General features: G+C 42.7%; 1 protein-coding gene across 4 annotated transcripts in view; it reads right to left on the bottom strand.

Annotated features, from left to right (window-relative positions):
* SUCO (SUN domain containing ossification factor) overlaps window positions 1-18,213 on the bottom strand; it is an 80,887-nt gene that overhangs the window by 23,858 nt on the left and 38,816 nt on the right. For 3 of the 4 annotated variants that reach the window (XM_081324381.1, XM_081324378.1, XM_081324380.1), the window contains exons 12-15: window positions 13,279-13,299; window positions 13,025-13,080; window positions 10,455-10,546; window positions 3,301-3,366 (exon numbers count right to left, since the gene is read on the bottom strand). In XM_081324381.1, coding sequence (XP_081180507.1) covers window positions 3,301-3,366; window positions 10,455-10,546; window positions 13,025-13,080; window positions 13,279-13,299 — 235 coding nt within the window. The remainder of the gene's footprint in view (window positions 1-3,300; window positions 3,367-10,454; window positions 10,547-13,024; window positions 13,081-13,278; window positions 13,300-18,213) is intronic. The other variant, XM_081324379.1, reaches the window with a different exon arrangement.

Raw genomic sequence — 18,213 nt, 5'->3', positions numbered from 1 at the left:
AACCATCCTAGAAAAGTGGTAGTGGGGGGAGGGGAATGAGTTGAACTGATGGCAGCACCGCACAAGCCTGAGTGAGAGATGGCTGAAGCTGCAGGGCTCAGCGGAAGCGCCAGGATCAGTGCTTCTTCGGGGCTGTCAGGGCTCAGTGGAAGCGCCAGGATCGGCGCCAGGCTGCAGCTGGAGCTCGGCGTTGATCCTGGCACTTCTGAGCCCAGAAGAAGCACCGATCAGCTGGAATGTTGCAGCATCTCCAGGGTCTTGTGATTTGCATTCAGATGCTTGGCAACTGATTCATATTTATGACGGTCACAGTGTTCCAGGGTCATGTGAAGTGACCAAAACCTGCTGCAACCACCCAGCAGACAGGGGGGGGGAATAAAAACCAAACACCTCCCACCCCACCCCTGCTGCCAATCCTCAACAGAAATGCTCACAACAATGAAAACCTCGGACAGGAGGAAGAGCGCCGCCGGGCAGGCAGGCAGGTGTCTTGCTCGGCTGTGGCTTGGGGGGGGCACCTTTTTCAGTGCCATTGTAAGTTTGAACAGTCACTAAGTGAACTGTTGTAAGTCGAGGACTACCTGTACTTCATCACTTTTTTCCTTTCTTTTTTCTTTGGTCATCAGGTTTTTGACACCTTGCTAGGTGACTGGTGGTACTTGGATGTTACAATATTTTAAAAGTGGTACAATCGGTGAAAAGGTTGAAAAGCCCTGCTCTAAAGCACCTGAGGGCAGGACAAGAAGTAATGGGTGGAAGATCATTAAAGAAAGATCCAACTTAGAACTAAGGAGAAATTGTTTGGTACTTGAGCTATTGGTCTGCAACCTTTTAAAGAATTTTGCCAATTATCTGCATTTTATATACATATACACGAAGTAATCATCCAGAATACTAAAGTGAAATGCCATCAACATGTTGACAGCAGAAATTTCTATTATTCATTATGAGTTGTCAATAATACAGAATATTGTCTAAGTTACATAATGGGCTGGATAAGAATCAAACATCTGAAATGAACCCAAAGTACTGCTAAACAATAAAAGGTTTAGGATTCATTCTGTTCTGAAAGAGGTAATGTTCCCGATGAACGATACATTTTAAAGCAGAAAATGCATGGAAAGCTATTAAAAATGTCTACTATACACAAAGTACAGGTAATCCCCGAATCAGGAGCATTCACTTAACGTTTGTTTGAAGTTACACGATCGGTGCCCCCTGGTGTTTATAAGCAGGTCCCACAATTAAGAATATTGCAGCACCACGGCAGTCGTTAGGCCTTACAAGCGACTGCAGAGGCTCTGCAACATTCACCCTATTCCACCCCACTCCTCACAACTGCTTTCCCCTCCCTTCCTGCTGCGACGGACTCACTTACCTTGCAAAAATCCTCTCTGCCGTGGTTTCTTTTCCTTTGAGGGAGAGGAGAGTTGGCTTGGAAATGCTTTTCGTGCCAAGAATGGAAGTTTCTGGAATCTGTGATCTTGTGCGAGTGTTTGAACTTGCGCCAAATCAGGGACCTCAGAAACTTTCATTCTCTAGGCAAAAGGTGCCTGTCTCTTGCTCCTGCCCCCAACTCCTATCTGCCTCAGGGCAGGTCTGAAGCCTTCAACTGAGGGAGAAGGCCAGGCCCCTCGCAGCTGCTTCCAGCCCACCAGAACTTTCCACGCTGAGGGAGAAAGTGACCCTGTTGTCTCTGGAGCCTTGGATGCCTCCTCCAAGCCGTTTGCACCCAGAACTTCCAGAGGTTGGATCCAGGCTTCAGAGACGTCCTCCAAGCCGTTTGCGCCCAGAACGGAGATCGGGGAAGACTTCTTCATGCCTCTGGAGGTTGGATCCAGGCCTCAGAAGACTGCTCTGAGCTGCCACCGCCCTGAACGTAGCTTCCAGACGTTGGATCCAGGCCTCGGAGGGGTCCTCCAAGCTACTGCTGCCCGGAACGGAGATCAGGGGAGGCTTCTACATGCCTCTGGAGGTTGGATACAGGACTCGGAAGGGTCCTCCAAGCCGTTTGCACCTGGAACAGAGGTCGGGGGAGGTCCAGAAGCTCCCTTCCAGGCGGCAACAGCTTGGAGCAGTCCTCTGAGGCCTGGATTCAACATCCAGAGGCATGCAGAAGCCTCCCCCGATCTCTGTTCCAGATGCAAACAGCTTGGAGGGTCCTTCCGAGGCCTGGATCCAACATCCGGAAGCTCCGTTCCGGGCAGCAGCAGCTTGAAGAACCCCTCCAAGGCCTGGATCTAACCTACAGAGACATGCAGAAGCCTCCCCTGATCTCTGTTCTGGGTGCAAACGGCTTGGAAGACCTCTCTGAGGCCTGGATCCAACCTCCAGAAGCTCCATTGTGGGCGGCAGCAGTTTGGAGCAGTCCTCCGAGGCCTGGATCCAACCTCTGGAGGCATGCAGAAGCCTCCCCCAATTTCCATTCCAGGGGCAGCGACTACATGGCTCCGGAGTTGGGGGGGGGGAACAGGAGGCAGGCACGGCAAACAGCAGGAACCCATTCTCTGGGGAAAAGGATCAGTGCCTGAACTTGTGCGATATTATGGCCCCCAGGGGCTTCCATCGACTCTCCTGTCCCTCAAAAGCAGGAACCACGGCAGAGAAGAGACAGATCTTTTCAAGGTAAGTGAGTCCGGCGCAGCAAGAAGGGATTGGGAAGCATGAGGTATCTTAGTGGTTCAGGGAGGCCTTGGGGCCTTGCCCACCCCAGCTCCACAAAGGCAAAAAATTTCGCAATATGTCATGATAAATCACGTGAAGCGATTGAGTTTGACACCTGTGTGCTAGAGCAGAGGTCACCAAGCTTTCTTGGTTGGCGGACCAGAAGGAAAGGGAGGGGGAAGCATTTTACATGCATGCACATGCGTGCCCAGGACCGCAAGCATGCACCTGACACAAATGGGGCAGTGCTAGCGCTTGCATGATACTCGCTAGCACCTCCCCATTCTTGTGCATAGTGCCCTGTTTCTGCACCCCGAGGTGCAATGGCATCCCGATTTTGTGCCCCGCGCCGTGGCAGTGTCCCATTTTTGCGCCCCTCAGTGCAGCAGTGTCCCGTTTTTGCACCCCGCAGTGCTGCAGCATCCTGTTTTCGCACCTCAAGCTGCAACAGCAGCCTGTTTTTGCACCGTCCTGTTTTTGTGTCCAGCAGCTGTGGGGCTAGCACAAGTGGGGGGATGTGCGCACACTGGCCAGCCTGTCCCAGCCCACAGGTTGGAGACCCCTTTGTTAGAGCAACCTGGTTTTAACAGTTTTCCTAAACTTTGTAAGATGAAAAGTAGATTTTAGTATACTCACTCGTGGCAGAACCAAGTAGGTTTTTTGAAGATTTTTCTTCTCTTACATCATAGTCCAAAGGATAATCTGTTCAAAAATGAATAAAAGAAATATTTGCAAGTTAAAACCCACTCTTCAAAACCCCTTCCAACTGCCCAGTCCATAGGGAGCCAATCCAGAGGTGCAAAAGTGTTATGAGAACTCCAAGCCGACAAGGTGACAAGAATTTGTTCTCAAGTGTTGCGAACTTGTATCTCTGGAGTTGAAACAAAACAAATGGCCCCAGGCTCACCCTTGCTCCTTCCCATTCCCAGGAAGATACATCAAAGCAAAAGAGGAACAAAGTAAAATAGATACATCACAGGAAGCCCCAAGGTTCCCCCCTTCCGCCAGAATGGCATCCTCCCGATAGGGATCTATAGGGACCTGACAGGGCTCCTTATGCGTGTTACCCCTTGTTGTAGCAATATTTCAAAACAAATATGCAAGCTAAACAAACAATTCTGAAAAATGGAATGAAAAATTTAGTCCTGTGGGGTTTTTTTTAATGAAGAACATATAATGCTTTCTAACACTGTTATTTTCTACCTTAGGCCCTATCAAACTTATTAGCTTTTATTAACCTCATTAGAAAAGCCATATATAGGATCTGAGGAATAACTTTTACCAGAATGATGTTATAGTAATATCCATACTGGTAGACTCATTTTATGAAGCTTCGACTCACAAATGGATGTGGATTTGGTCGTATTTCAATAATTCTATATTTTTTAATGATTTATAAATAGAATGAAAAATATTCTTCACAACTGCTTTCTAAAATACAAGTAGTTCTTGCTTAATCACTATTCATTCAAGGTTATTTGAAATTACAATGGCCCCGAACAAAGGGACTTATAATCTAAGCCTACATTTATGGCTGTCGGATCTGCCACAATTTACACTTCTAAATAAAAACGATCCTTGGTTCCATTTGTTGAGAAAGGTAGTTTATTCAAGGTCAAGTGTATTGCAGTAGAGCAAAGCCACAACTGAAAATCACACGCCAAAATCCCTAAGTTTTACTTTCCCTCCCTTAACTGTCTCTCATTGCCCACGCCACTATAACCAATCAGGTTTGGGCAAGATGTTTTCATAACAGTTAATCCAAGCTCAGTTTGATATGCGGCCCCCTCCTTCTTTCAGCTCGGTGATCTTGAGGCAGCAACTCAAGGAGAACAACGCTTACTTTCATTTCCTGAAGCATTCCCCTTTCATTCCTCCTCCCCACACTTCGTGACAATCTGTCACCGAATAGCAGCAGAGCACAAGCAAGCATGAGTTGGCAGCTGACAATGGCTGTTGCAGCTCCCTCAGTCAGGTGATTGCAATCTGGGGCCTTGGCAAGCCATTTGCACTTACAGCTGATTCCCAAACACCCTGCAATCATGGGATAGCCTTCTCTGCCAGCTTGCCAAGAACGTCAGTGGGGAAATTGGCAGGGAAGGTTACAAGCTGCTGCTGTGAGGGTCCCTCTGGTATCTAGGGGCTGGCTATAAAAGGTCCATCCTGAAATCCAAGCAGGATTTTAACAAGGTTTGTGGCACAGGGCATTTGCAGCAATAGTGTCAGATCCCCAAAGAAATGTTTTTCTTCTTTTCCTATAGCATTCATACTTTCGTAACCATTCTTTGGGGACTGCCATTCTGTTGGGAGGGGGGATGCTTTGGGGATGTGTTGCACTGTCTTGCCACTCTGCCCTTCCCGCAGGAGAAGGAATGCATCAATCACCCTTATCTAGGAGACAGTCGCATTTGGAGCCAGAGAGACCTTGAAGAGCTCGCCAAAGGAGCCAGTTACCAAAACAATATGCCACCTGTGGATTGGCTGGGATTCAAATGGACCCTGGAGGCAGGAGTAACAAATATTGCTTTTAATATAATGCTTGTGCGGGTTTTTCATCAGACCTTGCTTTTTTTCCCTGCTGTCACTAGCACCTAATAAAAGTTCCCTTTGAGGCAATGCCTGTTTGAAGAGTTCTGCTTTCTTTGGAGGCCTAGTTGAGGTAGGTCCTCACATAAGGTGAAGTCTGCATACTGCCCAACCCGGAGAGGCAGCTGCCCTACTGAAGTGGGTCGCAACCGACTTGCCCCTTCCTATCAGCAGAATGGAAGAGGGCGAAATAGAGGCCTGGAGTGAAGACATCACTTTGGCAGACCCCAAGGAAGGCACTTCCAGGGACCTGGAAGAGGCTGGACCCTGGGCAGAAGGCGACAGAGCTAGGTGGCTGCTTGGGGTCAGAAAGAAAGAGGACTGGGAAGGAAGGGCTCAGAAGGTGACCATCACATGAGACGGAGGAAAGAAAAAAGCTAAAAGGAAAAATTCGAAGCCTACCCCTCCTTTAAAGGAGAAAGTGGATCCAAAATTGGAACTGCTGGAAGTAGTCTTAAAGCAGACCAAGTTGTATGCCAAATTATCAAAGTGCAAATTCCACAAGGATCGCATTGATTTCTTGGGCTATCAAATCTCAAACGGAGGATGGGGGGGTGGAGATGGACCCGGAGAAAGTGCGAGCTGTCCTGGAGTGTGGGCCCCCTCACACCAGGAAGCATCTCCAGAGCTTCCTAGGCTTTGCAAATTTTATTCCTTCCTTTGCACAAATTGCGCTCCCCATCACCAATCTGCTAAAAACCAAAGGTGGGGATAAGCCAAAACCCTGCCAACAGCTGAAATGAACGGGGGAATGTCAAGCTGCTTTTGAAAAGCTAAAGAGACTTTTCTCCACGGAGCCAGTACTGAAGCACCCGGATCCAGAGGAGGCTTTTGTTATTCAGGCCGACACTAGCAATGTGGCAGTAGGAACGGTTCTCCTTCAAAGAAACAAGGAGGGCCAGTTACAACCCTGTGTGTACACCTCCAGAATGTTATCTGAAACAGAATAGAGGTGGGCGGCATGGGAGAAGGAAGCCTATGCTGTACCATGGGCTCTCCTAACCTGGAGACATTTCCTGGAGGGGAGTAAAATACCCTTTCAGGTGTGGACTGATCTCAAGAATCTCGAAGCCATGAAAACCCCTAGGAAACTGTCTCCTAAACAAGCACGGCGGGCTCAGTACTTCCACCGATTCAACTTTACAATCCATTGCCTCCCTGGGGGGAAGAATTTTCTGGCAGACACCCTGTCTAGAATGCTGCAATGCTTTGGATTAAAATTTGGTGGAATATGCAAAAGATATTTAAGAAAAAGATACGGTTTTCTCCGCAGTTGTTTTTGTTGGGTATTATTACAGACTTTACTGTTATAGACACTAAATTGATGTTGAATTTAATCACGGCAGCAAGACTTTTAGTAGCGCAATATTGGAAAAAGGAGGAACTGCCGACTATAGAAGAGTGGACTTTGAAAGTTTCTAACTTGGCGGAAATGGCAAAGATTTCAGCATATTTGAAAGAACAATCGCAACAGAGATATATTGTGGAATGGAGAAGATGGATTGAATATATTCAGAATAAATATGGGACTAAAAGTTTCATTTAGCATTTGAATTAGTGGTTTTATATGATATATTATTAGTTATTTGTTATTTGTTAGTAATATAATTATGACTATGGTGAGTTAAAGTGTGATAGAATTTAATGTTTTATTTTTGTTGTTAGCATATTTTAGCTTATGTATTCAGCTCTGGGAAGTCGGGGAGGGGGGAGGGGAGGGGAGGGTTGGGGAGAGGGGAGGGGGAGGAGGGAGTTTTTTCTATTTAAAAAAATGTATTATAAAACTTTTCAATAAAATGGAAAGTACAGACAGCCCTCCACTTCCAACCACAATTCAATAATAATAATAATAATAATAATAATAATAATAATAATAATAATAATAATAATAATAATAATAGAATGCTGCAATGCAATAATGTAAAATCTGAAGTAATTAACCACTGCTAACCCCTAAACCATTAGCAGCACCTGTCACCACCAGCACACAAACCAGTGCTACAATGCCACTGGACAAGACGGCGGCCCAAGAGTTCAAGATAGCATTGGAAACCGATGAGTGGTTTTGGAATTATAAGAATTTATGTTTAATAAAAGATGATCTGGCTTGGGTCGGGGAGAAAATATATGTTCCAGCAGCTCTAAGACTAAAAGTGATGCGACTGGGCATGACTCGAAAATAGCTGGACACTTTGGGTTCGTCAAAACCCTACATCTGCTTAAGAGGCACTTCTGGTGGCCTTCTTTGGAAAAGGACATAGAAAACTATGTGGCCAGCTGCCCCACGTGTGCTACAGCTAAGTGGCAGCAGGGAAAAATTCCCCCGGCTACTTCAGCCAGTGGCGAGCCCTTCAGCACCCTGGAGAGATCTCTATGGATTTTATTGTGGAGCTTCCTGAAAGTGCAGGGAATAGTTATTTGCGTGGTTACGGACCTGTTCTCTAGGCAGGCCCATTTCATCCTGTGCCCAAAGATTCCAAGAGTTAAATCCCTGGGTAAACTCTTTCTGCAACACATCTATCGATTTCACAGGACCCCACAATGTATAATCTCAGACAGGGGAGTTCAGTTCACCTCCATGTTCTGGAAAGCTTTTCTGGACCTTTTGGGTTCTAGTCAGGGGCTGTTATCTAGTCATCATCCTCAAATGACTGGTGGGACAGAGACTGAACTCAGTTCTAGAACAGTCTCTTAGATGCTTTATCAACTATCAACAAGATAATCGAACTGATTTGTTGCCTTTTGCTGAGGTTGCTTATAATAATGGTGTGCATTCAATTACTGGGTTCACCCCTTTCCAGGTTGCAAATGGTCAAACGTTTGTTCCCATGAATTACCCGCTAAAGAACCTGATATTCCCTCTTTGCAAGAGTGAATTAGGCAATTGCAAAATACCCGGCTAGTAGTACGAAAAGCTCTGGATAAGGCTAGAGCAGCCTATAAGGCTCAGGTCAATTAAAAAAAAGGTGGAGAAGAAACCTTTTAAGGTTGGAAACAAAGTCTACCTCTCTACAAAATACTTGCAATCTCTACAGCCTTCCAAAAAATTGGATCCTAAGTTTGTTGGACCCTTTCCTATTAAACATATCATTAATGCAATGACTAGAGCTCCCTAAGAACCTACGACAAATCCACCGTTTTCCATTGTACCTTACTCAAACCAGAGATTACATCTAAACTTAGACCACAGGGATTCAGACCTGCTCAAGGATAAACCCTTTTATGAGCAGCCCATTTTGAGCAAAATAGCTGCTTGCTGGAGGAATTCAGATCCATGCAGGTCCAAGACCCTCCAGCAGGCAACTCTTTCACTCTGTCCACTTAACAACTGAGGGGATTGCTTAATGACTGGAACTGGAAATGCCAGGATTGTGGTTGTTGAGCAAAACAATCATGTGACATCACACTTAATGACTGAACATTTGAGTCTCAATTGCGGGTGTAAGATGAGGACTATTTATCTATCTATCTATCTGTCTGTCTGTCTAGTTTACACTTACTAAACCAATGTCCTTACTAAAGAATGCAAAGGTACTATGATAACTGGAATAGACTTTAGATATTTTCTAGGTCCATTTTGTGATTGTTTACCAAAAAAAAATACAGAAATTTGTTTCTTAATCACTACATTGTTTCTCTAAATACCTCAGTAATATATATAGCATAGTTTTAAAATGCAAAAATCCATAATATTAACCAAATGAGTTTTATAATAATTGAAAACTGTTGAGTTTCTTAAGCAGGTCAGACATTTAAAAAGCAGGAAGCAAAGGGAAAGAAAAATAAAATATTTCATGCTGAAAAATTTTTGTCCCCAATTTTAATTTTAGATGAAATTAAAATCTTCAAGGATTATAACTGAGCTGTCAAACTATAACTAGGTCTCAGAACTTACTGGGATGACTTTGAAGTCATCTATTTTTTGGAATTCAGTTTTAATTACTATTTCACAAGGGTTTTAGGACGTTGTTTTAAAGCATATTTTTACCAGTATAAGGTTGCTTATTTATTAGTACGTCACTTTATGTGCCGGTAGTCACAAATAATAGGTTTTGTATCTGTAGAGTGAGTATCTTTGGAATGTTCTAATGATTGACATTTTCTGTCTATTGAGTGGAGCCATCTTACACATGAAGACTCAGTTCCCACTAACCAACTCTGTAATAATTATGGGTGCCCATCTAGCAAAAAGGAAGGCAACGTAAATATCAGTAGGTGGTCCATGCAGAAAACAGGAGGACACAATGTACCAGTATGTCCCTGCTCACCTGTTAACACCCATCTGGATTTTGTTTCAGTTGAAACACATACTACCAAGAGGTTCCAGTTCTATTGTGCTGCATTTGCAATTCAGAACTTCCAATGTTTCTTTCTCATCTGAAGCAAAATGTATTTTCCATTTTGTAAATACCCCTGGGAATAATCAACAAGCCAAAACTCACAGACATGGCTAAAGCCACTATCGGAAAAAACAAGCACAAGCCAAATGGCTAGTACAAAGCCAAGCTACCTAATACTATTTATAGGTAATCCTCAACAAGAAGTAAGGGGTGGAAGCTTGTTAAGAGAGAATCAATCTAAAGTACGGAGAAATTTCCTGACAGTGAGCACAATTAATGGCTTGGCTTCAGAAGTTTTAAAAACTAGATTGCAGAACCAGGATCATGTAAAGTCTCTGCTTTGAGATCTCTTCTAGCCCTGATTCTATATTCTGTGATGTACTATAACCATAAAAATGACTCATTTAATTAAATGCAGATGAAGTCTGCAAAGATCTCCTTTGAGTGGGTAATGATTTACTTCCCTAAATCTGTCTAATGAAGACTCTAATGGCAGCAACAAAGAGTTTCTAAAGGATTCACAAACTTGCTGATCTCTGTAAATAAAAGCTGAATTTTGTGATAGATACCACAGTACTCTTGCATAATACAATGTACAAATAACTTTGCAATGTGAATGTATGTGTGCACATGGGATTTAGAGGGAGTTATCCATTTTCTAACTGTTTAATGTGAGTTCCTTAAAAGTTTTCCATTTACAAAAATAAATATCTACACTTGTGTAGTTCTTTTAGCAACCCTACTTACTCCTTAACTCAGGCTTGTTTTCTAATTCATAAATAAATGAAATGAAGTCTTCCAGGTGAGTCCTTCCTTGATTATTAAGAAATTATAATTAATCTTAAATTGTGAGCAACTGCTTACCATAATCTTCATCAAACAGTTCTTGTTTTTCAGAATGATATTGCGAATCAGCAATTTCTTCATATTCTTCAACCATGCTAGTTCCAAACACCCTGTAAATCATATGTTAAACTATTTAAAGAAGTAATAAATCATGATTGTTTCCTTTTACACAAAAGACTTAATTTCAACCTAGCATACTGATAAAACTGAAGTGCAATGCATTTCTCTAGACTGTCACTAGTCGAGGTTATCACAGACATGACTACAAATGAAGGTAACTATATGTGTCCCAGGATAATGTTGCAAGATCCAGTTTGGGTTGGTCACCAAGATCAGACGTTTAGTCTTCCAAGCTTTCAGACTCGTGCTGGAGCCCATCCTCAGGGACCTTCTATCTACCAGAATGGGTGCTTTGGGCTATTCTATATGTCACATTTATGTGGTACAATAAATTAGAATCCATACTCAACAGAGTAGAAGAGTCAGGAAAACATACTATCAGACAAAAAGTATTGGCAATGCTGGTCGCACACAAACCAAATAATACACTCAGCCCAATGGAGCAATGCATCTTGAAAGACCTGAAACAAGATCAGTACGTTATTATTTAATTGATAAAGGCTGCTCAATGGCAGTGATGAACCGCACAGATTACGAAATGAAGACATTCGCCCTGCTCAATGATTCCTCACCATATGGGCCAGCAAAGATATCAGAGATGAGAATCATGTTTACACAACTGAATGGTTATCTCAGCCAACTCAAACAAAACAACTGTATAACAGAAAAAGAACGTTGGAAAGTGAAAGCAACAGATGTCGCCCCAGCGAGATTTTATGGACTCCTCAAGATACACAAAGTAGGAGTCTCCCTCAGACCAATTGTAGCACTATGAGATACCCCTATCTACAACTTGGCTAAATGGCTGGCACAATGCTTAAGCTTCCTGACCTACCCTCGAACAGCACAATCACGTCATCTGTGCAATTTTTGACAAAACTACAAGCCTTAAATATGGCTCCTAATGAGATCATGGTCTCCTTTGATGTAGTGTCCCTATTTATATCCATTCCTCCTCAGTTAGCGTACAAGGTAATAGATTAAAAAACTAAAAGAAGAGTACAACACAGATCCAACCAACCTAACCTGGACACAAATCATGAAGCTATTCCAGTATTGCCAACGTACCTTCTTCACATTCAAAAGGGAAATGTATGAACAAATAAAAGGGACTCCCATGGGATCCGTAATATCAACAGTCATTGCAGAAACTGTCCTGTGCGAACTAGAACACTGTGCATTTCAAAACTACACCCTTAAATTTTGGTGCCGTCACGTGGACAACAGGGTTGTCATCATCAAAAGAAATGCACTGAAAGACTTTCATACCCTACTGAACCCCATCTTCCCAGACATACAATTCACAAGGGAGGAAGAAACGGCTAGACAATTACCATTTTTAGATGTGCTTGTCAACAGACAGGAAGATGGAAACCTAGAAACCACAGTCTATCACAAGGCCACCAACACTCTAAGCAGTCTTAGTTTCAACAGGAACCATCCACTATCACATAAAAAGAGTTGTGTCAGAACGCTATATGGCAGAGTGAGAACCCACTGTAGTACCCAGCAAACTAAACTGGACAGAAGCTGCCTACATGAACAATTCAGGGAGAATGGTTATCCACAAGCATTTATTACAAGATGCCTGTCCAATATGCAAGGAAGAGAAATGAAGAAAGAAGGTATAAGAACAACTATATGGCACATCCTGCCACGTATCAAAAACATTTTGGAAGCAGTAGTACGCAGCTTCCAATATCTGCATTGCACACCACCCAGAGGCTACCATATGAGGACAAATCATGCATTGCAATGATTGCTTGGAGGTGGGAGATACTTCCAATGTAATCTACCAGATCTTCTGCATGGATTGCCCCTGTGACTATGCAGACAGATGGGGAGGAAGCTACCATCAGACTGCAAGAACACAAGCAAGCAGCCAGAAGAGGAGACCCAAGTTCATTGGCAACCTCACATTGCAATGAACAAGGACATCCATTCAATTTCGCAGCTACTAAGACTGTAGGCCATGCAAGATAGCCAGGGAAATGATTAAAGCCTGGGAAACGGGCCCAGGAGTAAAGCCCAGAATTCATCACCAGCTTATCAGATATTTAGGAGTTGAGGACTTGGCAGCACAAGTAAACAATAGCCAATCACCGTCCATCAACACAGTAATCAACCAGTAGGAAGGCATCACATAAATGCAACAAATAGAATAGCCCGAAGTATACATTCTGATAGGAAGAAGTTCCCTGAGGATGGGCTTCTGCATATATATATATATATATATATATATATATATATATATATATATATATATATATATATGTATGTATGTATGTATGTATGTATGTATGTATGTATGTATGTATGTGTATATATATATATATATATATATATATATATATATATATATATATATATATATATATATATATATATAATTACAAATCATTAGTGCTTAATAAACAATGTGTTGTCTGGATATTTAGCTTAATAATAGAAATATTTTTCATTAATACCTTATAAGGCTTAAAGGACAGAAATGTTCCGATCCAAAATGCGATACCAACTCCACCTGAAAAATAAAAAATGTTTAATAACTGAAAAGTGAAAATGAATTAATAGTTTTTGTATAAAGTAAAGATAAAATAAAACTTCACATAAAGTTAACAGAAGGAATCTTGGCAGGCTCTGTTCTTTTCATGCATTAGTGTGCGGAGCCAGAAAGTATACCCATGCTTTAGGCTTTCAATATTATGAAGATATTGCTAACCTTTATATACTTGATGAACATCTGAAGTAAGATAAAAGAAGAAAAAGAAGAAAGAATCAGTCAAAAATATGCATGCTGCAGGCAATAAATTAGCTGTTATGCAATTAATAAAAGTGAATGTTGCAAATTGTTCTTCTTCCCCTCACCCCCAACCCAATATACTGCAATGCTTTTGCAGAAAATGATTAAGATGCTCACTACAGGTCACAACATGCAGTTAAATTATCACAGCTATTTGTTATGTAGCCGAACACCTGGCATGCTTCATAATTACAGATGAATGCTAGAGGAAAAAACCCCAATACAACAGAAATAAATGTCACTATTATAGTCCAGAAGTATGCAAGACTTTCAAGTTGTACAATAATGAATATTTTTTTATTTTGATATAATCGACCGTACTTTGCTGATTACACAGATAATATGTAAACAAAGAATCCACAAAAGGGGGTCTGTTTTTATTTATTTTCATTTCATTTTCATTTTATTTATATTTAATATTTCTTAACTGCCCATCTCCCTCCCTTTATTACTTCTATTTCTTTTTAAATGGAAGAAATGGGATTATAAAGCTAATGAAGTTACTTATGGTTACTTAATGTTATGTTTTTTTCTGTTTGCCTTCTTGAATAAGTGTAGAAGTAATACCAGTTATTTATTTTATTAAATTTATACGTATACCACACAACTACTAATGACGCTGAGCTGTTCACAAGTAAACATTAAAACTAATATAGTGCTTTACCTATGACCACAACTGAGCCCAAAATTTCTGTTGCTAAGCAAAACAGTTGTTAAATGATTTTTGTCCCATTTTATGACCTTTTTGCCATAATTGTTAAGCAAATTTATTTTATTTATTTATTTTTTATTTTAATCCCATTTATATCCCGCCCTTCTCCGAAGACTCAGGGCGGCTTACAATTTAAGCACAAACCAATGTGCTTAGCAATAGCCTTCATTCTATGTATATGCCTGCTTATTAGGGCTTTCGCCCCCCCCAAGCAGCATTATTACAAAGTCAGCTTATTGCCCCCAACAATCTGGGTCCTCATTTTACCTACCTCGGAAGGATGGAAGGCTGAGTCAACCTTGACTCACTGCAACTGTTAAGTGAATCATGTGGTTGTTAAGTGAATCTGGCTTCCCCATTGATTTTGCTGGTGAGAAGCCAGCTGGGAAGTTTGCAAATGGTAATCACATGACCCTGGGACAGTCCAACTGTCATAAATACATGCCAAGCACCCAAAGTTTAATTATGTGAGCATGGGAATGCTGCAATGGTTTTGTCCCTCACTGTAAAAAACTCTGCAACTGTTTGCGAGTTCGGGCAGCCTGCCCTTAATAGACTTCACTTTCCCCAGATCCATTTCTACTCCTAAGCACATTGATTTGTGCTTCTTAGATTGTAAGCCGCCCTGAGTCTTCGGAGAAGGGCGGGATATAAATGGGATTAAAAAAAAAAAGATTCCAAACTCTCCACCACAGCCAAGACCAAAGAGCTCTCCAAAGATGTCAGGGACAAGATTGTAGACCTACACAAGGCTGGAATGGGCTACAAGAGTATCGCCAAACAGTTTGATGAGAAGGTGACAACAGTTGGTGCGATTATTCACAAATGGAAGAAACACAAAATATGTGTCAATCTCCCTTGGTCTGGGGCTGCATGCAAGATCTCCCCTCATGGAGTTCAATGATCATGAGAATGGTGAGGAATCAGCCCAGAACTACATGGGAGGATCTTGTCAATGATCTCAAGGCAGCTGAAAGAAAATAATTGGTAACATACTAAGCCGTGAAGGCCTGAAATCCTGCAGCGCCCGCAAGGTCCCCCCGCTCAACAAAGCAGATGTACAGGCCCGCCTGAAGTTTGCCAATGAACACCTGAATGATCCAGAGGAGAACTGGGTGACAGTGTTGTGGTCAGATGAGACCAAAATCGAGCTCTTTGGCATCAACTCAACTTGCAGTGTTTGGAGAAGGAGGGATGCTGCCTATGACCTATGAACACTATCCACACCATCAAACATGGAGGTGAAAACATTATGCTTTGGGGGTGTTTTTCTGCTAAGGGAACAGGACAACTTCACCACATCAAAGGGATGATGGACAGGGCCACATACCGTCAAATCTTGGGTGAGAACCTCGTCCCCTCAGCCAGAATTTCAATGATCATGAGAACGGTGAGGGATCAACCCAGAATTACATGGGTAGATCTTGTCAATGAACTCAAGGGAGCTGGAAACCTTAATGACTTGGAGAAGATCTGCAAAGAGGAGTGGGACAAAATCTCTCCTGAGGTGTGTGCAAACCTGGTGGCAAACTACAAGAAATGTCTGATCTCCATGATTGCCAACAAGGGTTTTGCCACCAAGTACTAAGTATTGTTTTGCGAAGGGGTCAACTACTTACTTCACTCATTAAAATACAAATCAATTTATAACTTTTTTGAAATGTTTTTTTCTGGATTTTTGTTGTTGTTATTTTGTCTCTCACTATTAAAATAAACACGCCATTGCAATTATAGATTGATCATTTCTTTGTCAGTGGGCAAACATACAAAATCAGCAGGGGATCAAATAATTTTTCCTCTCACTGTATGATTTTACAAACTGGATACTAGAAGGATGAAAGATTCTAAGGCAAAAAATATGCACCTCGTGTCAATTAATATTGGGACTTACAAAATGACAAAATGCTTACACATTCAACATAGTACAGGGGATTTCTGAAGAATGAAACCAGAAGTTAGCAATTACAATATCAACACTATCAAAACTCAGGTCTGCTTCTACAGTATGGGTTCACAGTACATCTAAAAGATGCTAATGAAGGAATGACAGATCTTGAACAAATTTTATTTCACAAGATAAAAAAACTATAGAATGTGGAAATACAAATGCCAGGCTAAGAGACTAATTTGGAAAAGGACACTTCTGGATATGCAAAAGAAAATGGCTTGATTTTAAAAATTAAAAGGAAAATACAAACGACCAATCAAGAGAATGAGCTGGAAAATGTTTTCTTCTTGCATTTACAAAGAGGCTTGCTAAAGCCTTGAAGAAATCTCAGTGTTGAGAAGAATTGAAATCAAATCCTACGGCAATATTTGATTGAATTAAAGATTAATACTCTTAAAAGTAAAAGGAAGGAATATAAAGTTGGTTGATCATGGTTCAAATAAAATATTTTTGCCAACATTCTGGCAACCATTTAGGGACTTTTTACTGAAACCAGGATTGAAAAGCTGATATGTTATGGATTTGCTCATAAATAAGGAATGGAATACGGGAGGAAGCGATAGCCTTGGAGAGTATGAAGTTATTAAATTTTTTTATTTGTTGTGATGAAGATTGGAAGTCACTTTATATATTTATTTTCTTTTTATTCTTCTTCCTTTTTCTGCACTTTTTTCATTCTATTTTCTATTCTTTTGTATTAGTTTTTACTAAGTAAAGTAAACTAAGTAAAAGTTATATTTTTTAAAAAAAATAGTCCTCACAGTGGCTCAGCAGAAGTTCCAATGGGCTCTCCTTATCCAATAGGAACCAGGTGAACCTGAACAAGACTGTTAAATGGGTATCAGTGGATGTAATAAGGATGAAGAAATAATGCATTTTGTTGCCTTTATCATCACATGGTAATCTCTAATATGGGTTCTTATCCATGTACAATCAGACTCACTCCAGTTCTTCCTTCAATGCTGCTTCAGACTTCTCTTCTTGTGCTTCGTTTTCCAGAACACAAAGTGGCTGCATAGGAGTTATATCAGGGGTGTCAAACTCAATTTCATTGAGGGCTGCATCAGCATTGTGGTGACTTCAGGGGGCCGGATGGGCGTGGCACACTGGGTGGGCGTGGGCAGGGTGGCATGGCCACCTTGACGTTGCTTGTGGGGGGGACACCTGTGGGGGTAGGGCAGGGTTGGGGGAGAACCAGGGGGTCTCTGGTGGGTGCGGTGATGGGCAGGAGGTTTGTCCTGTGGGGTTAGGTGAGGCAGGGGGCAGGGTGGAGGTGCTGTGGCCGCAGGGCAAGGCAAGGTGAGGCAGGGGCAGGGGCGGCTGCTGCATGACACCATTGGCCCCCGCACACAGAGGCCAGTGAGCACATGGTGGCTGACAGTGTCCATCAGCAGCCACAGCCTGCCAGCCCCTCAACAGATGCACTCTGGCGTTCCACAGCCCGCTACAAATACTGGGCCAGCCCTCCAGCAGCAGGCGGAAGAGGGCAGGGGAGGGAGCATGTGATGTAGACCGCTGGATGTGCCTACTCCGTCCCATCTGTTTTTGCTTGTGGTTAGAGAGCAGGTCACTGCTGGTCATCTCCTTGGCCACCTTACAGATCTTGTCCTTGGTTCGCACGTGAAGCCTGTTCCACTTGTGCATAATCGTTAAGCTGCACCTTGTCCCCGGCTTGCGCCCCTGCCGCTAACAACTCACTCAGGTCCATTAAGCTGCCGCCGCCGCTCAAAATGGCAGGCCTGCCCAGCATAAAGGAGGCAAAGTGGCTGGCTAAGAAGTTTGAGTACAGGTGGTACAGCACGCCCAGCAAGCAAAAGGCCACCCTGAGCAGGGAAAGTCAGATCCCCATTGGCGCCATGGCCGCCCAGTCCCAGCCAGGATTGCGTGCCATGGCACTGATGGGGATCCAGCTTTTCCCAATCAGGGTGGCCTTTTGCCTGCTGGCCCTGGGTGTGCTCTACCACTCTACCCAGGGCTTCCTAGTCAACCGCTTTGCCTCCTTTGTGCTGGGCGGACTTGTAGCTCTGGGCGGCAGCCTGATGGACCTGTGTGAGCGGCTGGCAGCCATGGCGGGTACTGAAGTGCATGAGGGGAATGTGCTCCACTCACGGGCCAAGAGCAAGACCCATGAGGGGGCTGAAGAGATGACCAGTGGTGACCTGCTCTCCAACCGAAAAGAGATGGGATGGAATAG

Source organism: Vipera berus, assembly GCF_964194415.1.
Source record: "Vipera berus genome assembly, chromosome: 3".
In the NCBI taxonomy this organism is placed as follows: Eukaryota; Metazoa; Chordata; class Lepidosauria; order Squamata; family Viperidae; genus Vipera; species Vipera berus.
This window is presented reverse-complemented; position numbering and strand designations above follow the sequence as displayed.